Source organism: Desmodus rotundus, chromosome 5, assembly GCF_022682495.2.
Source record: "Desmodus rotundus isolate HL8 chromosome 5, HLdesRot8A.1, whole genome shotgun sequence".
Classification (NCBI taxonomy): domain Eukaryota; kingdom Metazoa; phylum Chordata; class Mammalia; order Chiroptera; family Phyllostomidae; genus Desmodus; species Desmodus rotundus.
Window position 1 is genome coordinate 142,288,179 of NC_071391.1, and position 27,319 is coordinate 142,315,497.

The window sequence follows — 27,319 nt, forward strand, 5'->3', positions numbered from 1 at the left end:
TCCCCTTTCTGTTTGCACACTGTGTTTCAATCACCTACCTCCCAGTCATATTGAATATGCAGTTTGTATTGCTGTTTCTCTTTCTTCTTGTTGTTTTGGGGGGATCTGCAATTCCCTATAGAAAGGCCTTTTCCCTGCTCCCTTAAAATGAAAAGTTTCCCCCCTTGTTTTACTCATTCAGTCCTTCAACAGCTACTTATTGATTGACTACTCTCAGCCAGGCTGAGAAAATAAAACAAAAGTAAGCCCCTAATGGCCTCCATGACAACCTTTTGGCAATTCCAATTCTACCCTATTCTTCCCGTGCGGACAGATGACAAGGTCAGGTGCTTATTCTCAGGAAAGCAAAAGAAAAGGGCACACTCGAATGGTCAACACTATGCATTTTACACACATTCATGCAGCTACCATCACACATGCATGCAACTGTTCTACGTGTTCTTTCTCCTCACGGATGCCTCTTCAGGGCATCGGAAACTGGAAAAGCCCTCACAGTCGATTCCCTCCACGTTCTCTCTATCCTCACTCTATTTTCATTTGCCTGTGCATTTCTTGTCTTTGTCAAATGAGTCAGCAAAATGTAACTGTTCCCTTATTTGACTTGTTTCATGTGTTTCAATGTCATACTGAAACAAAGTGGCCAGGGATGCTGTTCCAAAGTCCACGGTGTCTGCGCATATGGTGCCCACATGGAAAGGCGTCTATTCATCTTGCCTGCTCCATCTGGACACCCGGATGTTAGCTACAAATGCTAATTGGTTGAATGCTTTGTATACTTTCTTTTACAGAGCCTGAAGTGTTTTTTTAAAGCTGAAATTTCTAAAATCAATAAAAGGGTCAATTAAAAAGTGAAGTCTCACACTGTGGTAAATATGGTTTATTAAAGAGTTAACTTAGACACTCTTGGTGGGAATGTGGATTGGTGCAGCCACTGTGGAAAGCAGTATGTAGTTTATTCAAAGAATTAAAAAATGAACTGTCTTATGACCCATTGATTCCACTTTGGGGAATTTATCTGAAAAGAAAAAAAAACCCTGAAACACTAATTCAGAAGAATATATGCAACCTTATTTTCAAATCAGATAACAGGAATAAAGAGTCCAGGCCAGTGATGCTCGTTCAGCGAAGGTGGTCAGGGCAGTCATCTCCAGTGAGGTGGCAGGGGGGCAGACACCTAGAGGAAGAGAGTGAGCCGTGTTGGTATCTGGGGGGAAAGCACCCAGAGAGAGACAGCAACAAGTGCAGAGGCCCGGGGTGGGAGGGTGCCCGAGGAGCATTACTCATGCCAGTGTGGTAAAATGGTAAAAGAGTGAGTGGGACATGGGGAGAAAAGGGACCTGAAGTTAAGACCAAAACTGTAGTGGAGTCCAGGTCATGTAGGATCATTTAAGGAAATGCCATATAAGTAAGTAAACTTTTCCATGCAGAGTATCCTAAAAGTTCTCAGGCATTTTCTCAACTCCTGAGCAATAATATTTCTAGTTTGAGTTATAAATGCAATAAGTTGCACCTGTCAGTTTATTAGATGCATAAATAACCTCCACATTGTTAAAATCAGTGGTCTCACTATTCCTGTCCTTTGACCTACCAATGGCACCCGATGCTACTAATCTCTCCTGCCTCCTTAAAGCATCGCACTTACTTCCTAGTTTCCCCTCTGCTTCATTTCTCAGTCTCTGTGCCAGGCTCAGTGCTGGGCGCTGGGGATGGAACAGGAAATAAGACAGGCACGATGGCACCCACAATGCATAGGCATTAGGGAAGGAGACCAAGAGACAAAGAAAAAACAAGTAGGGACATAGATAAAATAAACTAGTTGCATAGTGTAGTAAGTACTGCCAATGAAGGAAACAGGATGTTGAAATGAAGAATTACGGACAGTTCAGTGGGGAACCTGCTGTGGATATCGCAGGCAAGGAAAGCTTTACTGAGGGCAGAAACTTCAGTCGAGACTTAAAAGTAGGTGTTCAATTTGACCCAGTTTGCTCAGGACTTTCCTGGTTTTAAAACTAAAAGTTCTGCAGTTTTGGAATCCCTTCAGTCCTGGGCAAACCAGGATGGTAAGTCACCCTATTTGAAGGATGAGAAAGAATCAGCTTTGCAAAGAGCAGAGGGACAAGCAAGCACCCCAGGAAGAGCGGACTGCACGTGAAAAGGCCCCGAGGTGGGAGGGAGCTTGGCATGGTCAGGGAAGGGTCAGTGCAGGGAGGAAGCTCCAGGAACAGGTGAAGAGGAAGAGCTATGCAGGGAGCAGGCTATGAAGTGGGGGCTCCGTTAAAGAGTTTTGACTTATTTGAGGTGCAATGGAAAGATATCGACAGGTTTTTTGTAGGGAGTGATACGATTTGATATTTTAAAAAGTCGTTTTGGCTGCTATGCAGAAAAAGTATAGAGGGGGTGAAGATGAGAAGATTAGGATGATGTGGCAGGAGCCCAGGTGAGCAACGAAGGTGAGAGAAGGGATCTAACATGGGACAGAGGGAGGCAGAAAGGACAGAACTCTCTGATGGATGTTTCATGGGGTTTTAATTTGAGCAGCTGGATACATGGCCTAGTGAAGGGAGGAAGAAGAGGTACTTTCTGCCTACCTCTCCAACCCTTCTCTAGTGATACATGCCAGAGATTGTAGCTGTGTGGGTTTGTAACTCCTTACAAAAGGCATTCTCTCCAGAATTTCAAATATGTAACCTACATAAACAGGAAGCTTAGAGCCATGCAAAGGAGTTGTCATCTCTGAGTCTCTAGTATAACCCAGTTAATTTTATTTTTAGTGAAAAACACTGACAAATGATCTGCCAAGCAGAGCCACAGTGGTAAGCACAGAGATAACTAGAAGGAAAAGTATCTAACATTCCTGTTTGTGGTGTGGGCCTCACCACAGCTGTGTAACTTCTATACCCTTAGACCCTGCCTGCCCGCCACTGGAGCTCGGGCACTGAAAAAAGAAAGATAGATTTTTAAAATTACTATGGACAAAAAAAATTACATTTAACAAGAAAATGGTGAACAGAAATTTAAGTTAAAAATTAAACAGGAACTTGAAATAAAAGGACTGAGCCAAGAATTATTCAGAAAATTAAAGTAACAGATTTGGTTGAAAATTAAAAGAAAAAAAGACAAATTTAAAAGAGACATAACTAAAGAGTTAAAGAAACAGATGAAAGATAAAAATCAGGGCTAAATAAAAATATATAAAGAGAATAAAATATATGTTGCAAAATCAAACATAGATAGGATGAAAAGTAAAACATCTAGACCCCAATATTTAGAAGGGTGAAATCTGGCATAGCAAAAATAAACTACAGGATAAATATAGAGAACAAAAATAGAAAGGTGGCAAAACACTAAAGGAGGAAGTGCAAAAAATCAAAATGTTAAAAGTTGTTAGGATTAAACTCCAGTTCTCCAAGTATTTGTGGAATGAAGGTTTGGAAAAAGAAACTCGCATTATTTAAAAAGAAACGAAACTGACGAGTTACATGATTGACTTACTGCAGGTCATCTCTGGGCTGAAGAAACTCCATCAGTGGGGGGTCTCCAGGGAGCTTCCCCAGGGCAGAGACGGCCTGAACTGCCAGGGTCTAGGATCTCTCAGGTGCCTCTTCAATGCCAGTGGCAGGTCTGTGGGTCAGTAGCGAGTAATCAGCTTGAAGCATCACTACCAAATAGTGTTAATATTGCTGTTGCCCTATCTCTTGTTTCTATTTGTTACTGCACAAAATTGGGTAATACAGAAAACACTGGGATGGGTTATTTCTGGACTGTATTGTTAATGCCTTCTGCAACTTTAACCTCAAAAGAGATATCTCGAGGCTGAGAATGGTAGGGAAGACAGCCCGATGGCTCAGACAGCCTCCTCTGAGACAGTTTCCCTCTCTTATGAAATACTCCCCAGCTGTGTAAGGTTGTAAAACCACCCTCCTGGGACTCAGAGCAGCCAACAATTGTGAAAAAGAGCACAGCTGTAGGACTCACACTTCGCGATGTCAATACATAATACAAAGCTACAGTAATCAAGACAAGGGCACACTGGCATAAAGAGTGATAGAGAGATTAATGGAGTAGAATTGAGAGTCCAGAAATGAACCCATATAGCCGTGCTCAAGTGATTTTCAACATGGGCGCCAAGATCATTCAATGAGGAAAGAATATGTTTTTCCAGCAAACAGTGCTGGGACAACTAGAGAGCCACATGCAAAAGAATGAAGTCCCCTAGCTCGCACCACATGCAAAAATTAACTAAAAATGAAATACCCAGTGTAGGTGAACCTGTGGAGACAGAAAGTAGATGAATAATGACTGAGGCGAATGGGAGCAGATGGGGAGATGGGGCATGACTGTTAATTCTCCTGACAGTTCCATGAGGTAGATACTTTCGCAATCTTCATTTTACAGATGGAAATCGGAGGCACAGGTGAAGTGCCCACACAGTTACTAAGGGGCAATGGCAGGAGTGGGGTCACTCCAAGGTTGTTGGGAGGATACCAGCTGGGAAGCGCGCACCGTGGGGCAGCTGCTGTATCCTGTGAACAGTGATCTTGAGTGGTGACTTGTATCACAAACACACTGTGTTTTAAGCAGGGCCATGACAGTGGAATAAAAAACCAAGTCCTATTGAGATAAAACTATACATCATACTGGGGTGTATTTTCTCTTCCATTTCGAGGTGTGGCTATTGTATATATAATAAAGTATGTAATCCAGGAGATGAATATCAAAATTTAAATGTGACCAGTTTATTTTTTTAAGATTTTATTTATTTTCTTTTTAGGGAATGGAAGTTGGGGAGAATGAGAGGGCGAGAACCATCAACCTGTGGTTGCGTCTCACCACCCCCCCCACCAACTGGGGACATGGCCCACAGCCCAGGCGTGTGCCATGACTGGTAGTCAAACCAGTGACCTTTGGTTCGCAGGCCAGCACTCAACCCACTGAGCCACACTGGCCAGGGTGTGAGAAGTTTATTTTTAAATGAAATGAAATCTTGCACATGAATGTTGATTACCTTGCTCAACTCCCCAAAGCCCCTCATTCAACTTTCTGCCTAAATGAGTTTTGAAGGGAAAGAATAAAAACATAATTCTAGAAGTGTTTTCACCCCTGGGTGAATTCCTTTCACAGTCTTTTCATATAGGGAAGTAGAATTTATTCACAATGTTAGTAAAAGGGTGAGAAATTTCTTTACACCTCAAGACTGGTAAACCATAAATGTCTAATTCTAAGCTCTCAGAACCAACAAACTCAGAGCTCACATCCGTGACTTCAGTAGAATATGCTCACACTTACAGCCTGGCATCACACAACAGAACTACAGAATCAGTGGAGACACTGGCATGAAGATTTAAAGAACAAATCTGTGAAAAAGAAATAATACCTCTGTAGAAAAACATCTGCACAGAATAATCGGAAATTCTTTTTTGGACAAAAAACAAATGCAAAATTAATTCATGTGTTCTTAATTGTACCTTTGGAGAACAAAGAAAACTATTGGGTGGTCAGGTCAGAACTGAAAGGCAGAGAGGGATAGAAATTTTACTCACTGGAGTACTCTATTCCCTGACATCTTACATTTCTAGCTGTAGAGGCTGTGAGGCTGTTTGTCATTTGGGGGTTGGACCCTCCCCTTGTTCTTTCCTGGGAAAGCCCCACTTCACTCTCAGCCCAACCCTCCCACCTGGAGGTGAAACTGATTAGTTTCAGTTCTGTCATTTGCAACTAAAGCGTTCAGACAAATTCTGACTTCTGGGATTTTCTAATTAGCAAACCCAGCTGGAATGAGGAACTCACCACTCAAGCTCTTGGTCTGGTTCCAGTAGAAATACTGCTCCCTCTACTGGAAACTGTTGGCATCGACCAGGTCTCAAGGACGGTGTGGCAGAAACGGCTCCCAAGGCACTCTCTCTTCCATCTGCAAGCCGTTTGACCTTACTTGAGTTACTTTCCTTCTGTGAGCCTCAATTTTTGCATCTTTAAAATATTAATATTGAAAAACTACCTTTTGAGACTGTTTGATGAGTTCAATGACCACATAAACGATGCTTAATCAATGGAAGATATAAGAAAATTCTAGGGAAGAAACCAGCTTGTTCCTAAAATTTTTCAAGTTTGTAAAATATTGTTAGTTTTCTGGATGTGAGAAAACATACATATATTATGTCAACTTAAGAAGCTATTGCTGTAGAGTATAATTTAAAACACTACTTAAAGACAAATGGAAATATTCCTTGGTTAGGAATGTAACAACTTGACATCATAAAGATGTAAATTATCCCTAACTTAACAGTACTCCGATATGATATCAATGGCAAAACATTCTCTGTTTCTCCTGGAACCTGGGAGAAGGAAGTCCTATAGCAACGTGAGGAACTGCTGCCGGGTAGAAATGGGCGCGCTGTGGGGTGCTCAGCAGAATGGGAGGAGACTGGGTTACCTTACGATGTCACATTTAGTCAGCAACCGCTTTCTGGTCCGTGAGGGCTGTGGAGCCAGGAGCGGGTGGGGCACACTGTAAGACTTAATCTTGCTTATTGAAAGTACTCCAGTCATTTGCACAATAACTCAGGCTCGGCACATTACTCAATCCTACTGGGTTGGGGTTGCCAGGTAAAATGCAGATACCCAGATAAATTTGAATTTCAGATAAAACTGAAACATTTTTTAAAAACATAAGTATGTCTTGTGTAACATTTGGCACATACTTATACAAAAAAATTTTATTGTTTATCTAAAATTCAAATTTAACTGGGCATCCTGTATTTTTATTTGCTGAATCTAGCCATCCTACTCGGAGTTCCATCCCCCTCCTTCCCTTCTTCCTCTTTCCTGACATCCAGGCAGAGCTGGAGGCTTGAGCAGCAGTGGGGTGTCAGAGGTGTAGCCTGCATCCTGCTTGCAGCCTTTCCTGAGAGGCCTCTTTCGGCTTTGGGCAGCAGCCTCTCCTCTCAGTGCGTGCTTTGTCCCTATAATGTGCAGTCTGTTCTCTTGGCAGGATCAGGGTTCAAGGGCAAGGGGTCCCCCTTGCGGACTCTGGCCCACCTGGCACAGGGTTGCTCTAAGGACTCTGCGGCATCCTCTCTCTCTCTCCTGGTTTTGGCTCTCAGTCCCATGGCATGTGCTTTGGGATTGTGACCTTGTAACTCAGCTGCTTCTATGGCTTTCTCATTGGGTGTTGGCACTTTGTCAGGTCTCCTTCAAGTCCCAGTGAGCTGAGGGAGACTTGAGGGCTAGCATTCTCTCCATTCCTTCTGGAAGTTCAATTATAAATATGTTAAACCTTCGTACAGGTGTCACTGGATGGGTTCCATGGCGCAGTCCAGGAGCTCCTGGCTCTTGACTCCTGCAGGAAAGAATTCAAGAACAAGTGGGGTGAGAGCGAAAGCAAGGTTTATTTAGGTAGGGAAAGAAAGAGGCCAGGCAGAGTGTTCCTTGGTTGCAAGTGTCGCAGGGCGTTGCTATGAAAGTGCATGTCTGAGTGGACGAGGGCACGCTTGTGAGTTGCGTGCAGGGTCTGTCAGTTTTGGGATTTCATGTTTCCACCAGCAGGTGGTTCTGACCTTTGTGGCGCCAACATCTGTCTTTGCCTTCTGGTTGGGAGCAGGTCTTCTTGCTAATATGGTCCATTCCAGAATGTCCTGGCATTCATCCCCTTCCACCCCGCTTCGACCTGTGCTGTCAGTTTTCATTGTAATGTTGGGATAACGAGCTTTGGGGTCAGTTTCTGGTCAATTTTTCCTCCATCCTGGAATGGTCTAGTTTCAGTCAGTCCTTGTTGTTGACTTCTGCGACCATGAGCACCGCAGGGGCTCCGCCCAAACTGTTTCCCTTTGATGGTGCAGGGAGGCGGGGGCTCTGTAGAGAGAACCTAGGGGCTTGGGGCCTGTGACATTTTCGTAGCTTCTACCTCCTCCTTCCACTGTCAGATTTCCCTGACTCCTTTCTATCCTGCCTCCCTGGCCGAACTCCTTTTACTCTGCTTTGCTTCATCGTGCTTCACAGTTGTGGAGTTTTTTACAAATTAAAGGCAAGACCCTCCACCAGCAAAAAGGTTACTACTCACTTATGGCAATAGTTGTATTGGGGTGGTGTGGCACTAACTTGGAGGTGTGTCTGTATTCTATCCTGTTATGTCTAAAGCCTTCGTTAAAAGTTTATTTTTCTCTCTGCATTTCAGCTTAAGCATTTTTCTATTTTTCTACCTCCCTGGTCACAAATGCTCTTTTCTGCAGTGTTCTAATCTGCAATTAAACCTTTATTCAGTTTTTATTCCTGTCATTGTACTTTTCAGTTCTAGAATTTCCATTTAGTTCTTTTTTTTCCTGTAATTTTCTGATAAAATTTTCCATTTTTTTCCTTCATCTTTTCCTACATTTACCTGGACACATTAATCATAGTTATTTTGAAGTCCCTCTAGCAAACTCCACTACCTAAATCCCTATGACTTTGGGTTTTTTTCTTTTGACTTTCAATCATTTGGTTCCGTCTTTTAGCGTGCCTGGCAATTTGTTATTGGACATAGACACTGTATCTGAAAAACTGCAGGCGCGTTAGGCGATGTTATCTTTTCCTAGAGGCGATAATATCCCCGCCCTCTGCCAGGCGGAGGGATTTGCTCACTGTGCTCAAATTAAGATTCAGCTGAGTTGAGGCTTGTGCCCTCAGGGGGTTTCGTCTGAGAACCCAGGTTTTTCACCTGGGCTCCTCCCTCTAGTTGGTTCTCAACTTTAATCACTGGGTCCTCAGCAGACTATGTACCAACTCCATGCTGCTTCTCAGAGGCTCTCTGCCTACTTTCTTAAGTCTCCAATCCCACAGAGCTTCAGAATTCAGTAAGTGCCATGTATAGGGAGAGTTCACTTCTCCCTTCTGGCTGAGCCCTAAGTCTCCAATTCCGAGTCTCTAGCCCTCCCGAAACCACCACAGCTTTGCTGGATTCCCCCCGCACCCCCAAGGCCCTCCATCTCGACAAAGTACAGATTCTCCAGTTTTCTTTGCACCACATCTGGAATTACCAAATGCTTCTAGGTAAAAGGAAACTGTAGAGTATCAGCTCACCTTCCTGGGCTCATCCTTCTCCAGGTCTTGGTCTCTGGCCCTGGCTGTCTCTGTAGCTGTCCAATGCTTTTAAGCCATTGTTTTCTGTTGTATGTCTCTTTTTCCTACTTGCTGGAGAAAGTAGTATTGCTCTTATACACTGTGCAAGAATATCCTTACCGTCTTTTTAAAAAATTTTTTCCTATCCATTGCTGATGGAGGTGTTATAAAATTTCCCACTGTGATTATGAATTCTTCTAGTTGTTTTTTTGTAGGTAAATTAATTTTCACTTGTATATTTTCATACTGTTATTAGATTAATAGAAATAGAAACATTATTTTAATCTTCATGGTGAATTGTGTCTTTTATTGTTGTTTAAAAATCTCTAATAATGCAGTCTCCCACAAAGTTTAATTTGTCTGGTATTAGGCACACCAATGTTTTTTGGTTGGTATTTGCATGGTATACCGTTTTTCATCCTTTTACTTTAAATTTTCTGTATCATTATATTTTGATACTCACGTGTAAAAAGCATATAGTTTTTTAAAAATCCAGTCGGATGTCTTCAACTTTTCATTGGAGCTCATAGTGTACTTATTTATTTATATGTTATTACAGATACATTTGGGTTGAAATTTCCCATCTTACTATTTATTTTCTATTTATTCTGCTTGTTCCATGTGACCCTTTCTGTCTTTTCTTGTCTCCTTGCAATGATTATTTTTTGTTATTCCATTTTATCCTCATTGTTGTATATTAGCTTGGTAGTTATATATTCCTCAAGTATTTTTTCAGGGTTTATTTTTAAGTTGTTTTTCATAGTGATTACTTCACATATGCTTTACTTTTAAAAGTATAACATTAATTGGCTCTTTTACACTCTACTCAGACAATGCAAGAACCCTGAATTTTAACTCCATTCATCCCCTCCCTACTTGCATGCCATTTTTATCTTGCATTTTAATTCTCTATGTATGTTAACCACGCAGATTTTATTCTTGTCTTATACTTGATATTCATTGAGATTTGCCCACCTATTTACCACTTTTCTTGCTCTCTATTTTTCTCCTATATCCAACCAGTTAAAATCTGGGAGCATAAGTGTTTGTCCAGAAAGTATCTGGCTACACACTATGAAAAATAGAGACATTTATTGTAGAAGATACAAGATACAAGAAACATTGTACATAGGACAATGTACAGTCCCCTTCAAAGTAGCACCTTGGCACCTCACACAGCTCTCCCAGTGTCTCTTCTGCTGTACAGAGCACTCTGCAAAATCCTCTGTTGGAATCGCCATCAGCTGCCCTGTCCTATTTTCCTCAATCTCATCGACAGTCTGAAATCTCTTCCCTTTCAAAGGTGATTTTAGTTTTGGGAAAAGCCAGAAGTTGCAGGGCACCAAATCTGGACTGTAGGAGGGATGAGTCACCTGGGTGATTTGATGTTTTGCCAAAAATCTCTGCGTGAGATGTGATCCATGAGCAGGCTCATTGTCGTGATGAAGCTACCTTACCTGCAGCCATTCTCATCATACTGCATCTCTCAATCAGTGAAATCTATTGAGGTAGTACTCTTTATTAATTTGTTTGGCCTGTGTGTGTGTGGGGGGGGTTGTACTCATGATGGACGACACCTTCCCAATCAAAAACCACAGTTAACATGGTCTTGATCTTGCCGTGACTTTGCTGCACCTTCTTGGAGCGTGGAGAACCAGGTGACTTCCATTGGAACAACTAGGCCTTTGTTCCCAGATCATCGTAGCCATAGACCCACCATTCATCTCTGGTTATGACCTTCCTGAGGAAATCTGGTTCATTGGGAATGGTCTGAATCAAGGCATTAGCAACTGCAGCACAATCCTCCTTCTGCTCTAGTAGCAGAAACCATGGAACGATTTCTGCCACGACACATTTCATGCCAAGATCCTGCGTCAAACTCGCAGACACAGTAGTTTTTGGAATGCCCAGGTCAGCTTCTGACCGTACTCACACTGTCGGTCACTGATTTTGTTGACTGCAGCCATACACATGCAACATTCTCAGGTGTTCTGCTTGTTGCAGGCCTTCCAGAACATGGATCACTTTCAACAGATTCTTGACCATCTTTGAAGCATTTGTGCCACATTTTTATTTGCACTGCTCTCATTGTATCATCCCTGAAAGCCTTCTGAATCATCTGAAAAGTTTCCATGGAGGAATGTTCAAACTTAACGAAAATTTGTGTAGATTCGTTGATCTACTCAGTCAGTCATTTTGAATGAGACGGCCACACAGTACACGTGCTCACTCAATGGCTACTACCGCCCTCACTGACCAGTACAGTGAAGTCATCCTTGTTCACACATGTGCATTCCAGTCCACTCTCCTTAGCTGCCAGGTTACATAGATGCCACACAAACCATTCTCATTATATTAACAATGGCTGGACTTTTTCTAGACAGAACTTGTATTCCTTTTACCTTTTAAATGTATTTTTTCGTTAAAGTCCGTTAATGAGGAACTCTTCAGTTTTTGTTTTCCTGAGCATGACTTTGCTTCACCTTCCTTCTTGAAAAGTATTTTACCTGGGTACAGAATTTTAGGTTGGTAGTTTTCTTCTTCTGAAAATTCCTTTGAAGATAACGTTCCTTTGTTTTTTGGATTCCATTAGTCTTGCTTAAAAATCATTCAATTTAATTGTTTGTCATCCAAGGGTAGTTTTATTTTTCTTTGACTGCTTCCATTTTTTTCTTTGTCTTTACTTTTCAGCAGATTTACTCTGATACAGCTTAGTGAATATATCTTTTATCATGTTTGCAGAGTGCGTGGCTTGTTGAATCTGTGACTTGAGGTCTTTCATCAGTTTTGGAAAGTTCTTAACCACTATCACTTCCAGATCGCTTCTGCCTCGTTCCCTCCCTCCTTGTCTTCTTGGACTCTAGTTATGTACACATTAGACCTTCTCCCTTTATGATTAATGCTTTTCCACTCTCCTCTCTTCTGTCTTTTTCCTTTTTATCTCTCTGCTTCATTCTGGATATTTTCTTTGCACTTATCTTCAGATTCACTAGTGCTTTCCCTCTCTTCAGGGTTTAACCTGCTTTTAAACCCATCTGTTGATTTCTTAATATGTCATTTTGTTTCTTGGTTGTGAAATTTCCATTGGATATTTTTTATTATTTTCAGTTCTCTGCTGGAATCTGCAACATGCCTCTTTATCTCATTGACTACTTTATGCTTTGTTTTTTTGTAGACTTCATCTGATAACTCTAAATGTGCACCTTTTCTACTGTCTTTTTCTGTTTGTTTTTATTTGTTTTATGTCTTCTTATACAAGCATGTGTGTGTGCATTCATTGTGAGACATTGACTTTTAAAATACGTTTCTAGAGATGAAGTAAAGCCTAAAATGTTGATCTCTCTCTCCAAGGAGGAGGATTTTTTTCTTTTGCTTCTGGCAGATTATTCTGGGATCCACTCAATCCAATTTCAGTGGTTCAAGTGTTTTGAAAGTTTTCCAGTGAGTTCCTATGTTTTTCCAGGTCACTCCCATTCCTGGGGTGTAGTCCTAGGTCCCAAACTACAAGAAAGAAGATTGCTAAGGAGGAGGGGTTACTGGTTCCCCTTAACAAGTCCTAGATTCCACTCATTGTCCTCATATCCTTGAGAGGCTTTCAAAATCTATTTAATCATTTAGCTTCTCTTGCAGAAATTGGCAACTGCACCTGTGGCAAGGTTAGCATCAATCATAGGCTTACCTCTCTGTTTCTCTTTCCTTTCCTGCACACCAGTCCAATATTTCTTTACTATCTCATTAGTACTCTGATGCCTTCACGTCGATTGATTCTTTTTCAGAGGGTTTCAAGTTATTCTAAGTAGGAAGGCATGTAAGAATGATCTGTTCTGCCATTAGCAGAAATGTAAAATCTATGTGTTTAGTATTAATTTCCCACAGGTTTTCTAGATTTTGTAATGAACAGTATTCCTTATTAGTCTTAGTTCTTTCTGTTGCTTCAACGTAAGGGCTGCCAAAAATTTAAAAGGCACTATACTAATTAGAAGCTTGGTTGGTTTCTGTGCTAAGAGGGCAGGCTAGAAGCTTGGTGTATTTCTGAAGTCAAAGAGTTTTGGGTTTAAATCATGGCTTTACATTTTTTAATTTTTATATTTAGCTTGTCTGGAAAAGAATTTGGGGATGATTTTCCTGTGTTCTTTGAAAATGTAACTGTGAAGATGAAATAAAGTAATATCTATAAACCATTTAGTGTAGGGTTAGCCAATGGGGGCAAACCCTAGAAACAGGTTGTTGAAAAAAGAAATCTTGGCTCCATAGAAAAAGTTCCTTCTCAGTGGAGAGATTTGGTGTTACCACCTCAAATGATCAGACCTCCCTTCCAACATAGTAGAAAAATCAGACATTATGTGCTTCTTAATGTGATATAATAAAAAGCATATTACATCACCATGTGGCATAATTGCTAAATATGTTATACCTGAATCAAACCATGATGAGGCAATCAGTTAAATCAATTATTGCACATTCTATAAGATAACCAGCCTGAATTTAAAAAGTCAGTTTCCTGAAAAACAAAACGAAAGACAGAAAAACACTAGTAAAGAGATTAAAGAAACATAAAAATGATATGTGCATGTAAACCTTATTGGGATCCTGAATTGGAAAAAAATCTGTAAAATCTATTTTGGGGGCCATTTGAGGAATTTCCGTATGGATTTTAATTTATGTATTATTGAATTAGTATAACATTTTAGATGTGACCTGATAGTGTATATAGGAGAGTGCACTTACAAGATGCACGCTGAAATACTTAGGAGTGAAGTATCATCCTGTTTGCAATCTATTTTCAAACCCTTCAGCACAATTAAGAAGTCAAATGTGGAAATGTTAACAGCAGGTATACCTAGGTGAAGGGTATATGTAAGAGTTTTTGTCATATAACTTTACTTTTCTGTGGGTTTGAGATTTTCCAAAATAAAAAGTTGGAGGAACATTCTTTGCTCTCCCACTAGAGTTATTCATTCTCGGGAAGTTTTTAATTCATTCAGTAAAAATTTATTTAGCACCTACTATTGCATACTCTTACAGGTTACTGAGGAGTGATGATGAATACATCAATCATTGGCTAGCTGTTCCCTCACTCATGAAGTGGAGATGCAGTAAGAGCATCAGAAACTAATGCTTGATGCAGAGTAGGCGCTCAGTGAACGTTCACTATTATAATAAATCGACTTTTGATTGATTGTTGACCTATTTCCATCCACTTGATGCTTTTGTTCTTTCAACTCCACCTTAGAGAGGCGTGATCTTCCCTCTTATGTATCATTCTTCCCAATCCGTATCCTGATGTCACCACCCATCTTATTTTTGGTAACGCTATTAGGCATTTGAAGTTTCGGAGAGAAGATATTATATAAAGTCAAAACAAAGATGAAATGAAAGTGGTTAGGGGTGTATTTTTTCAAATTAGCCTGTATTTATGTGAATATTCTAAGCTCTACTGTTTATATTCCTATAGATTTTATTGATGATTATGCCCTGGTCTAAGAATGGGTTATAAACTAAAATTAAGGAAAAAAGCTTCTAAATTTATTTTATTATTTTTTATTAGATGAGATTTTATTTTTTATTGTTCTTTAATGTTTACTTTTAAAATACATCTATTTTTTAAAAATAGTAGATATTGAGCTGATTAAATAGTAAAAAACTGGAAATTCCTTAATAGCATCCCAGTAATCTTGCCATTTTTACAAACTGTGCAAACTTCACGTTATTTTATCTGTGATGAACAGCACCCCTTCCATATTACTCCACCCACTCGCGTTTTCAGAAGCTAATGGCTTGGTCTGATAAATGCACAGTTTATTCTAAGCACATACTATAAACTTATCTTTGAGTTCCAAAACTTTGCTTTCAGCGCAGACCGTGATCATAGCTCATGGCTTATTATACAAAGAATTACTTAAATACAGTATTACAAAAGTCACACTGAAGACCCAACAATTAAAAGCAATAAATGATCCTTTGGGGGTTACGTGTATTTTCAAGTGTTTATTTAAAATATTAAAAATCCTATTTTTCTCTTACAGCTTTTGAGAAAACTAGGACAATTATTCATATATTAGCATTAATATCAAGCATACCATATGTCTTGTGCGTTGTACATTGCATTTCAGTACTTGTCTACTAAAAATATAATAACTTAGTTTTATTACATACTCTGGGTAGAATTAAATAATACCAAAATAATTTTTAAAATCTTTATGGAATACCTACTGTGTTCCAGGCTTTAGGAACACAAAAATAAATAAATGGTCCCTGCCATTAAGAGGCTCACAGTCTAGAAGAGGAGACAAAAAACCAGACAATTTAATGTAGCATGACAGCTCTGAGGACAGAATGGACAAAGAACTACGGGGAAGCTTAGCAGAGTCACCTAATCCAGAATGGCAGAAGCTAGGGATGGTTTCCGGATCAAGATGGTATGTTTTACAAAAGGACTGCCAAGGAAAGAATCAATGGTGGGTAACAGGAAGAACATTCCTAAAGACAGCGTTGCCAAGTAGTCTTAGAGATAGGACCACCGGATCCTTAAGGCCCCTTCCAACTCTAAGACAACAGCAGGACACAGTCAGTCATCACCTGCTTGATCCAACAGAGGGGATTTGTAGAGAATGGGGTATCTTTCTGATATTTGCCTCTTTGTTAAATACTGGTTTCCTGGATTCTAATTTTCATGCTATAGAACACAATTTAAGAAGAAAATCCCGTACTAACCGTTTTGTAGATACCTTCTATTATGATTCTGGCCACAGATTCAGAATAAACAATCTGATATAGTAAACTACTTTTAAGAAAAAGAAAGTTAAATTAAAAATTCCTGGAAAGCTATAAACTTTAACTAAGTCTGGTACTTAAGGTTCTTTAAAACAATATTTTTCTTTCTTTCAAATATGGAGAGCCCTGGCTGGTGTGGGCTCAGTGGATTGAGTGCTGGCCTGTGAACCAATGGGTCGCCAGTTGGATTCCCAGTCAGGGCACAAGCCTGGGTTGCAGCCAGGTCCCCAGTAGGGGGCGTGTGAGAGGCAACCACACATTGATGTTTCTCTCCTTCTCTTCCTCCTTTCCCCTCTCTCTAAAAATAAATAAACGAAATCTTTAAATGTGGAGAAACAAAAAGGAACGAAGTCCCTTGTGTTGGTTCTCTCTGAGTAGAACACTAGATGGTGCTATAAGGCTGTAAAGAAACCCAGTGTTGCAAAGGAAAGTAGTATGGCAATTGTTAGTTTCAGTCCCTGAGAGCAATTCTAGGTCTGTAGACAAGTAATGGGAACCTTAATCTCACAAGTTTTAGCCCTTTGGTCCGATTAATGTGAAACTAAACCACAAGTTTAGTACGTTTTAAAATTGTTTCAATGTTTGACAATTCAATCTGATTTCACTGAAATGGAAATTTTAAAGTTTTTGAAATACAAACTTTTATACATTTAAACACATTGCTATTAATTTCATTTAGGTAATCTTCCCATGAGCCTAGTTATTCCTAGTATTTAATGAATCACTAAGACAGTTTCTTCAAATGGTTTCCTGAATTTTTGAATTATCATTAAGCAGAAAATACCCAACTCTATTATCATTAGTGAACCACAATACATTAACACAAGTATATGAAACAGTACATTTTGTAATCACTCTACTGGTATATTATTTCTTATATTAAAAAAATTTCATGATTTTTCCCCTTGTAAAACCAGAAAAACATTTTTTGCTAAAGTGCCAAGTAAAAACAAAGCTTTACTTTTATAATATTTTCTACTTAGTTTTCTTTTAAATGTTAAATATTTTAAAAGGTGAACAAAACAGAATGAATAAAAACATACGTTTTGCAACCTAGAAGTCATACTAGTTTTAAACTCTCAAAACTATGAGATCTTTGTGATTTTTGCATCTTTTCAGTTCTGCTTCTAGAATTTCTCCCCACGTTTCTGCATCCATCGGGTACATGATTTTTTCTGGTAGGTTAATAGGAGAAGATATGTTGCTGTATCTGCCACTTAGCCATTCAAGCTTCACTTTACTCTTCTGGTAATTCCTCCGTAGTATATCCTGAAAGAGGAAAGCCGTCATCATTAAACAATGTAGCACCTTGTTGCTTGGCAAGTTTGTTTCAAATCTGAGAAGCTGACTGACAGGGCTGAAAAGAAGATGAAGTATTTACATTGATAGACTCATATACTAATAAATTTCTGTGTCTGTGTATGTGTAGATATACATGTGTATGTATATATCTACAGAGTGAGCCACAGTTTGTTGGGCGTTTTGGATAATGTGAAGTGAAAAGAAGTAACCACTTTCCTTCAGGGTAACAGAGGAAAATGCCCTAATTTAAGATTTGAAAAATGTCAAAGGATAGATGGGGGATAGTGTGGTGTGCAGAAAAAAAATAATAGTTAAAGTTCAAAAGCCAACACATTCTGAATGTCATTCTGCATATGAATACTACCCCCTCCAAGCAGAAGGTAAAATTGGCTTCAAATCTCCCACCATATTATTAAGAACAATGCAGATCACAAAAATTAAACTTACCCTCCAGGAATAACCACTTTTTAGATCATCATCTATTTCTCTTTTGCACACAGCTCTTAGAGCCAAGCAATGAGGTTTCCATAAGGAGTCATTGGCTCTTATTTTCTGATTCCAGCTCCTAAATGTCATTGAAACCCTGCATAAACTCTGAACGTCCAGCCAGCTGAAAATACATAAAGTAACTTCTGGAGGCAGCTGTTCAAAAAACTTATTTTGACTCTCTTCAGCATCCACAGAGTTCAGTTCTATGTCAGAAACTCTTGAATTATTGTTCCTCTTTGCGTTATTCTGCATAGCTTGATGTTTTAGTTAATTATCCTGATGGGTAACCTAAAAGGCAGAGTTTAAACTTAGTCTCTTCAGATCAGACTGTGGATCCCACTCCGAGCCAGATACTTTCTGGGAATGAATTTTAAAAGTTTACCTTTCCTGACTCAAGCTTCCTATTCTGTAAAATGGGGCCAAAAATGATCCTCTCATGTATGTTCGTGTTAGGGTTAGTGTGTAAATCACCTAGCCTCACATCTGAATTGCTCAGTGGAGGCACTCAACAAATGTTACTTCTCTTCTTCTTTTTAATATTTTTAGTAAAAAGGGTTTGTTACTAAACATTTGTCTTTCTGCTTGCTCCCAAAGAAGATTTTCTAAAAAAAAAAAAAAAAAAAGAGAAGTAGTTCTTCACAGACTATAATTTATTGAGTTTAGTAAAAAGGCCTATTGTGAGAATATGTTCCGTTCCAACTATTTATTGAAAATACCTTGGGAAATCTGTATGATTCAATTCTATCTAGCTCCCGAATACTCGTTGTCTGTGGGAACTGATGCCTTGCCATTAAGTTCTTCATCTACAATTTGTGACTTCATCATAAACCATCATAAACCTTTGTTGTTTATGTAACAACTGTTTATCTGTTTATACCTGATGGGTAGGTGCTCACACTGGACACAAATACCATCCAAAATGGACAAGAAGTTGGGGTCAGAGTTATGACAACACAAAGTCTCAAATATTCAATTCAGTTATCAGACTGGTGTTCTAGAAATGGCCTGTTGAAGCTATCCTACAGTTAATTATAAACCAAGGAGAATAGTCACTGAGGCTATCAAGCAACAGTGACTAACCACTATAAACAATATTTATTATTCAGCTAGGTATATAGCACGTGACTAAAGATTTAAAGTCCAGTTTCAGCTAATTTACCTAAGATGCATGGTGCAGGCTTCCAAAATCAGCTGAGCTATTTTTGCATATAAAGACAGCTTATACTCACTTAAAATCAGTTTATTCCATTTTGCACTTCCTTTTATAATAGGGAGTGGTGGCATTAAAGGAGGGATTTGAGATACAGCTACATACTTTTTTTTAACTTAGCTCAGGACAATTCCCCTCTCTAGATGAGCTACTCACCTGTATGTTTCTGGACTTACCAAGACCACAGTTGCTTCCATTCATTTGATTGTTTATGATCCAAATTAACTGTGGTGGTTAGAATTTTAATGCCTCTGTTCAACAGAGGACTTCCTCTTGAGGATCTGGGGAAGAAAACAAAGTGGTAAAAACAAGTTCAGGAGTCAACCACAAGTTTTTGCCACACCCCTTCCCATCAATACAGGACCAAAGTCACACTACTATATTCTTGAGAAGAATCTTATATTAGGAGAACATTGCTGTTTGTCACTACTTCCAGGATCTCATTAGGGAATAAAATGCTTCTTCTCGTTAGTTACTCTACAAAACTATCCCTTTTCTGCCTCTTCTTCTTTACGAACCAAACTTTGCCGAACTGCCTCGCTAGTTGGGGGAAAGTCTCGCTCCTTTCAGGTGTCACACGGAAGAAGGGATCTGGAGGCAGCGCAGACCTAACCTCGGGAGCCTCGCAGCTACCCGGGAGCATTCGCCCAGTCCAGACCCCGCAGGTCGGAAGGAATGACCCCGCGTCTCGTCTGAGCCACCCTCCTGGCGTGCCCCATGCAGGTGGCAGCTGCTAGAGTTCGAAGAACCCGGAGCACAGACAATCGCACCACAATAACAACTCCGAGAACAACTGTCACCAGCTCCGGGGGAGCCGAACCCCCGAGGCTGCGGGCCAACCGCGAGGGGAAAGAAAGGGGAGACCTTCTTACCTGCGGGAACGTGCCCGTGTGTGCTCCAGCGATCGAAATCTCCGGGACTCTGAAGCCATCCCGGTGGTCCTCGGGGTTTCACCCACTCTAGCACTCCCGGCCCCGCCCAGATTGCACGCAAATTGCGCTCACACGTGGAGTGGGACGAGCATTGCCTTTTGGGATTGGTAGTTTTAGCAGCACGTCTCAGCTCCACGGAGGAGGAGAAGGAGGCGCTACGGACTACAAGGTCCGGCGTCCTCCACGACAGACTGCGGTGAGAAGGGGCGGGCTTCGATTTACCCGGGGCTTTTAAACAATAGTGGGGCGGGTGGGGTGGGGCGGGACAGGGCGGGGAGGGGAGGGTCCCAGTGCAGGGAAATCTCAGAGTGAGTCTTTGGCGGGCGGAGGGGCGGGGCTCCAGCGGGCGCAGCTCGGTCCGCTGCTGCGCTCACGCGAGGGGAGTCCCAGCTCTCCTCCCCCGCCCCCCTTGTCCCGGAAGGAGGAAACAGCTGCGGGGACCTTCGCCTAGCGAAGGGGCCCATCCTTGCCTCCATGTCCCGGGTCTTTGAGCTGCAGCCACAGGACGGCGGCCAGCGGGTCGCCCTGGGGCCCGGGGAGACGGTGATCGGCCGCGGCCCGCTGCTAGGAGTAAGTGTGGCGGAGGGCTCGGCGGACTGGAGAGCCGGGCCACCACGCCCGTGCTTGCTTCCGAGGCCTTTTCCCGGTCCTGAGCCTGTTCCCTACCACGCCAGCCATGCCTGTCTGGATTTTAGAAGTTGGGGGCAGCACGTTTGTCGCTCAGCTTTAATCAACTCAGGAACGTTCCCCTTATGTTGCCTTTAAAAAAGCACTAACTTGTGTTATGATCATTATAATCTTATCCAGGGGTCGCCAAACTATGGCCCTGAGTGCAAATCCAGCCTGTTTTGGTATGGGTCCTGAAGTTGTAAACTGTAAACAAACAAATCACCTATTAGTCTTTCAGGAGAATAATTGTTACAAGGGTTGTGGATATCGTCTCTTGACCTGAGAAGCCACAATATTTACAGTGGTATCTGGCCCTTTTTAGAAAAAGTTTGCCAGCCCCTCATTTTATCTTTTCTAGAATATGTCTTTTAAACTTTTGGCCTGTTGTAGGACTAGTGGCTTTACTTTTATTGTAATAAGTTTTTTTCAGTAGTACCATTACCTAACCCTTATGTAGTGTGTAGTGTACCAGGCCTTGATTTCAGATATACCAAGTTTTTTAATCCTTTTAAACCACGTGAGTTAGGTCCTCCCGTTCTCCTCGTTGTTCAGATGAGAAAGTTAAGCTGTAGATCGGTTATTTAAAGGGCACAACATTCAGCTTTTGGACACATAGTGGCACTAAGCTATGTTATCTCCACCTTCGGTGGGATGTTTAGGAGTTAGAAAATCCGTCTGTTCCATTCCGGAATTTTGTAGCTCTCTTTCTAAATATGTATGTGTGTGTTTTCTTAACAGTCAACATTTCTGCACAATGTGTTGCCCACTTTGTGCAACACATTTTATTGACCCTAGAACTGTGGGGCAAACGAATACCACTGTGGGGACAAACCATGTCAGCGAGCTAATAGCAGGGAGTGGAGATTGTGGACTGTTATCCCGGTTAACTGCTGGTGTCTAAGTGGAACCAGTGGTATTAGCCTCAGAACCCTTCTCCAAACAGGAAAAGGAGTGGTAATTCAAAGTGGTGATAAGGAAATCAGTCCTAAAGGGGTGTGTGTGTTCATGTGTGTACATACATGTATGTGTACTGAGGTTAATTAAGAAAGTTTAAATTTCGCCTGTTTTGTTTTGTTTTGCTTTGTTTTTACTGGGCAAGTGATTAAATGTTTAAATAACATTGTTACTTTCCTCCACAATTTATTAAAGTATACAAACGTTTGAAGCAACTGCCTAGGAGGTTTGCCCTGCACCTCCACTGTTCTCTTCCTTCTTCCCTGTATCTATCTCGCCTATCCTTTTCCCTCTATCTCTATCTCTCTGTATCTAAGTTAGAAACTTAGCATAGTATGTGCTTCATTTAGAAATCTTTTGACTGGTGACTAATGAGTTTTGATTGCTTAACAAATTGGATCACCAACGCAGAGTGCTGTGAATCTGGTTAAAAGACGGATTAGTTTTAGGCCTCTGTTTTATAAACATGCCAACAGGTTGCAGACTCTTTCATTATTTTAGGTTGATCTTTTGTGTTACAGGTTTGCTATTGTAAGATGAGCCGATTTGGTTTCTGTTTTTGAAGATGGTAAGGGGTAGAAAGTTAGCCAATTATCTGGTCTGGATTTTGCTTTTGCTTTTCACATGATCATTCGGTAATGGGATTCTATTGCCAAGTTTGGCAGGTATTAGAAGTGGTTTTGAACGATATCCTAAATGGATTGAGAGAAAAATTTGAACAAACAAATCATCTGGTGGTTTTTAAGATTTTGGAATTGACAGGTGCATGTATTTCTTCTCTGCCATGGTTAAAACTCAACACGAGGGTTGCTTTTTCAAACAACAGCAATTACAGGCTTTTTTTTTTCCTTGTTTGCTTGTTTTTTTGGTAGTGTGAGAGAGCAAAGACTTAGTTCTAAGTGGAAAAACTCAGGAAGTTCATTGTAAATTCATGTCTGTCTGAAATGTTTTTCTTTGGAGACAAGTTTCATACAACTTTATGGCCACACAAGCATAAAGTTTTATAATTTTAAAGTGTAAAGCAGTCTTAGTGGTAAAACAATTTGACAACAAGATTGCCTGTGTCTTTACAGTAGCAGGAAAACACAGGTATAGAAGAGCAGAATGAAACTTCATTTTCTGTCCCCTTTGCTTTCCTGTGGGTCATCAGTGAACCCAAGGTCTTCGTTTACTTTACTAGGCTGTAATTATGTTTCGTGATCTGTACACATGAAAAAGTTTTACAGTAGGATGAATCTCTAGGTAATTATCCAGGGTGAAAACAGCCAGTCCCAAGGGTTACATATTGTGTTTCATTTACTGAACATCATGGTAATGACCAACATACACAAAGAGAAAACAGGTCAGTGGTTGCAGGAGTGAACGAAGGGGGAAGGGCAGCGGGAAGCAAAGGGGTACGGCTATAACAAGGCAACAGAGGGATTTTGTGTTCATGGAAATGTTTGTGTCTCAACCTTATTAATATCAACATGTGATTTTGATAGCGTGCTATAGCTTTGCAAGATGTTACTGCTGGGGGAAACTGGGTAAATGGTATGAGATCTTTCTGTATTATATATTTCAACTAGGGAACCTACAGCTATCTTAAATAAAAATTTAAGAAAACTTTTTACAGTACAACATCTCAAGCAACAGAGTACCTTTAGGTCAAACTACTTGCTTTATGATTCTTCTTTAATGAAAGATGATTAGTTATTCCACTCTTCAATGGAAATTACTGTTTCTGATTTCAGATTTTTCTTATTCTGTTTTGATAGCAAGGATTAAATGACATTCCTATATGATCTGTTTTCCTCCAAGGAAATAGGACAGCACCAGGTATCTATCTAGTGAGACTTCCTAAAATAATTGAATCTACTGCTTTAATTCAAAAGAGAAGAGAACACAAGTTGGGCATGGGGTTAGTCATGGATTTTAGTATGGACTCTTCAAGTGGCATCAACTCACCACTTGTAATAATGCTGTAAGTGTCTACAAAGTTTACACAAAGTAACTGTTCCGGTCCTGGCAACTCTGTATGGTTCCTGCTTGTTGCAGAATCTCACCGGCTGTCCTGGGATGCTAGTCCTACCTGGTCTAGCAAGCTCTATCTCTAGGGATGTGCCAAACACTCCTAGCTGCTGGGTTTTGTCCCTCTCTCACTCAATTATTGAGCCTGGTCTGACACGTAGTAGGTCTTCAGCACACATTCTCTTCCTTCATTTTCTGTGTCTCAACCACTCACTCTTCCAATCTTCAAAGAGTTTATTTGTAACTTAGGTGTAAAAAGGATATAGAGTTTGGAAGTGAATTTTAACAGAGAAGCAGTGCTACTAATTGTTAAAGCTTAAGGAGCAACATTCATGATGGATTAAATGTTAACATTTTCCTATTTTGTTCACTAATATTTTAGTAAATGCTGAAAATAGTTGATGAATACATGCTATAGTCATATGGGAGGAATGAAAGAAAAACAAACCCTTGTCTCAAGAAACTTAAAATTTAATAGGTACAAGATACATAGAAGCAAGTAACTAAGTGGGGTACAGCCTCAAATGGGACAAGCCAGGCAGGCAACTTGAGTGTGTAAATTGGAAGATAAACAACATAGGGACAATGACAAATAACCATAGTGTCATAAATGACAATTGCCTCAATATGTCGCTGACATATTGGGCAAATCGAAGAGTTAGAATAGTTAGGATTTGGGTAGGTGGAGAGTTGGTGGGAGGAAGGGAAGGTCCCTTCAGACTAAATGAATGTCTGCTTTCAGCCTCTAAGGTTTGAAAGTGCAGGCATATTGGACAATTGGGTAAGCGTCGACTAGACTTGTAGGATAATCGTGTTGCATCCGTGAGCCCGTTTAATTTGTACGAGCATTACTTTTACAGCATTTATTCCTTTTCTTCTTTTTTAAAAGGCTTTATTTTGTTGAGCAGTTTTAGGTGTACAGCAGAATTGAGTGGGAAGTGGAGAGTGCCTTTCCACCCTTGGCCCCTCACAGGTGCTGCCCCCGCCCACTATCAATACCCAATACCGCAGTGGTGGGTCCTATGAACTTATGCTGACACGTCGTTATCACCCCCAGTCCAAAGTTTACTCTAGGGTTCACTCTTCGAGTACCTTCTGCGGGTTTTGACAAATACGCAGTGGCCTGTGTCCACCATTGTGGTGTCACACACAATAGTTTCGCCGTCCTGCAGATTTTCCGTGCTGTCCATTCGTCCTGTGTCTCCCAGACCCTGGCAACTACTGAACTGTTTCCTGTCTCCAGAATATCATGTAGTTGGAATCATGCACTATGCAGATGTAGATTTTCAGATTGGCTTCTTTTACGTAGTAATATGTACTTCAGCTTCCATGTCTTTTGATGGCTTTTCAGTGATGAATATTATCCCATTTTCTGGATGTTTTACAGTTTATCCATTTACCTACCCAAGGACATCTTGGTTACTTCCAAGTTTGGCAGTTATGACTAAAGCTATTACAAACATCTATGTGCAGGATTTTGTGCGGTCATAGTTTTCAGTTCATTGGGGTAAAAACAGAGTACACTCGATGGACTGTATGGTAAGAATGTGTTTAGTTTTGTAAGAAACTGCCGACTGCCTTATATTGGAAGGCCGCTCCAATTTGCATTTCTACCGGCAGTCAATGAGAGTTCCTGTTCCAGATCTTCATCAGAATTTGGAATTGTCAGTGTTTTGAATTTGGGCCATTCTAATAGGTATGTAGTGAATGACTTTTCATATATATATAAAGTCATCTGCCATGTAGCACTATTCAGCCTGAATATACCATCTTGTCACGTGCCTCCAACCTTCTGTACAAGCTCCTTTTGCTGGTAATTTGATTCTGTAGTTAGTATCTGCATATGTCTCTTTTTAAAAAAGCTTTGAACATGATTCTGTTGCGAATTCAGAGTTGAAACCCCCTTCTAGACACACCGTGAAGATTGCTTGGCCTGAGTAGTCTTTAAGAAATGTCTGCTGAACTGAATTAAATAAGTAACGATCAAGAAACTATAATTCACCAGAGTCCCAAGAGGGGATTTAAGCCCAGTCTTGTCTTTGTAATCTTTGCTTATGTTTTTACGCACTGTGTCACCTCTCCCGTAATATATTAGTGATGAAGATGATGTTTCTATATTTGTACAGCATTCACTCCGCAAGCAGCACGGTGAGCCAAACAGGTTTGGTGAGTGGAAGTTTCAATGGCAGCAAGTCAGCACAGTTCCATCATATCGGCTAACGATTCAGCAACCTTGAAATAGGAATCCAGAAAATACTGGACTTTTTTAAAAAGTAAAACACTTTTACTTTTAAAAATCTAAATGCTCCAAAATTTATCAGTATTGTAGATTAAATAGGTGTTTGTGAGATAGTCTGATAACCTTACTGTTTATACTGTTATTCTTATGGGAAAGTATATTCACAAATTTCATAAACCACTTCACATCTAGTATATTAATAACCTTTTAAAGAGAGCTCATCTGTAAATTGGAGTCTGCCTAGAGAGCCTCTTGCAAAAATCAAGTACAGTTTATCAAACTTGTCCTTTCTTAGTATCAGAAATTGGACTTTGGTAAATTCCAAGTGTAACAGTAAACATCTTGTTTCAATTAACTTTTGTTATGCTGAGGAGTGAGATCAACTTGTCCAATGTTACAGCAGAGTCTCAGTGTTGATGATTGAGCTTTGGAGTGTATGCTGAACCCGACACTGGGAAGCGGAATAGCTAAGAAAATTTTATGGTTTGTTGACTGGTTTAGAGTAACCAGTCTCTATCCAATTCAGGTCTTAATTTTAGATTGTATTTATTTTATACACACAAACTTCGAAGAGAGAATTTTATGGAAATTGTGCCTAAAATAGATCTCTTGCCTTTTTAGGTTTGCGCATTTTCTTGTAACACACACACAGATTCCATACCAGATGATTTTCAATTGTTCTCTAACGTGAAAGCTTGAATTTGTTTACTTTTTATTTGTTGTAGATAAAACAAACTAGAAAATCCCATGGGAAAGCACTATAAGTTATAAAGTATTGTACAAGAAAATTTTTATTATCTTAGCCCTTGGTATATTTTGTGGTTTGTTCTAAAAACAAACAAACAAACTTACCTCTTTTCTGCTCTTATGTTTCTAGGAAGCAGGCTAAGTGGGAACATTGAATTTATGAGTTATATCTGTTTATGATATTCAGAAATTTCTCTAGGAAAACATTTGAAGCAAGATTAACTGGTGTTGGTTTTTCAGCAATTCTATATAGGCAAAAATGAAATGAAAGGTACCATTTTATTCTACTTATTTCAGGATCCAGTAGCTTTTCTGCTTTTACTTTATTCAGGTTTATTTTTTATTTTTAGGATTTTGGAAATAACAATCAAAAGGTTAGATACAGGGAACCGTTCTGTATGACAGTGGTGAATGTAGCCCAGCCACTGACTTGGAAAACCGGTGGGGAGCGAGTCGGCACACAGGACCTGAGCCCACGGATCAGTTTTCCTGTGGGGAATCAGGCCTGCATTGTACGTAGGCTGCTATGAGGCTTGCTGTTTGCTAAAACTCCCTCACCCTGAATTGAGGCAGCAAATGTTTACTGCATATCTTTAAAGTAACTTCCTAAAATCTGTGGTAAACCTCCCAAGTATGGAGTGTAACCAGTTCAACCACTTTTCCCCTTGATTTTGCAAAATATCCTTTTCTTTGAAGTAATTATCAACATTCTTTCCTTTGTTATCTGTAAAAGGTAACCACCTACAGCAAGCCTGTGCATAGTAAATGAGGGCCATCCTCGATGTAATGTACCCAGAAAAGCAATAAAAGCCTGTTCAGGCAGAGGTCGGAGCCCTCTCTCTCACTTAGAGAGTGGCCATGCTGTCCCTTTTCTCCACAGGACTTCTGTTATTTTGCATATGA

At 40.2% G+C, this 27,319-nt stretch overlaps 2 protein-coding genes and 1 long non-coding RNA gene across 8 annotated transcripts in view; 1 reads left to right on the top strand and 2 right to left on the bottom strand.

Annotated features, from left to right (window-relative positions):
- Positions 1-872: 872 nt before the first annotated feature.
- Positions 873-5,699, bottom strand: LOC128780803 (uncharacterized). Its single transcript, XR_008426797.1, has 3 exons — positions 5,541-5,699; positions 3,493-3,621; positions 873-1,174 (listed from the first exon to the last, which is right to left on the bottom strand). It is a non-coding gene; the product is annotated as an uncharacterized lncRNA (long non-coding RNA).
- Positions 5,700-15,063: 9,364 nt separating this feature from the next.
- FBXO48 (F-box protein 48) lies at positions 15,064-19,951 on the bottom strand. 2 transcript variants are annotated; one of them, XM_024553039.4, is made up of 4 exons: positions 19,738-19,951; positions 19,022-19,146; positions 17,614-17,943; positions 15,064-17,133 (listed from the first exon to the last, which is right to left on the bottom strand). In XM_024553039.4, the coding sequence occupies exons 3-4, from the start codon at positions 17,905-17,907 to the stop codon at positions 16,936-16,938; spliced, it is 492 nt and encodes a 163-aa protein (XP_024408807.1). In that variant the 5' UTR covers positions 17,908-17,943; positions 19,022-19,146; positions 19,738-19,951; the 3' UTR covers positions 15,064-16,935. The 2 variants fall into 2 exon arrangements, with proteins under 2 accessions (XP_024408807.1, XP_024408806.1); XM_024553038.4 differs by having other exon boundaries at positions 19,042-19,146; positions 19,738-19,947.
- A 159-nt stretch (positions 19,952-20,110) lies between these two features.
- Positions 20,111-27,319, top strand: part of APLF (aprataxin and PNKP like factor) — a 117,203-nt gene continuing 109,994 nt past the window's right edge. For 4 of the 5 annotated variants that reach the window (XM_053924157.2, XM_053924158.2, XM_053924155.1 and 1 more), the window contains exon 1: positions 20,112-20,367. In XM_053924157.2, the coding sequence (XP_053780132.1) occupies positions 20,272-20,367 (96 nt within the window). In that variant the 5' untranslated portion in view covers positions 20,112-20,271. Of the gene's footprint in view, positions 20,368-27,319 lie in introns of all 5 variants that reach the window. The other variant, XM_053924159.2, reaches the window with a different exon arrangement.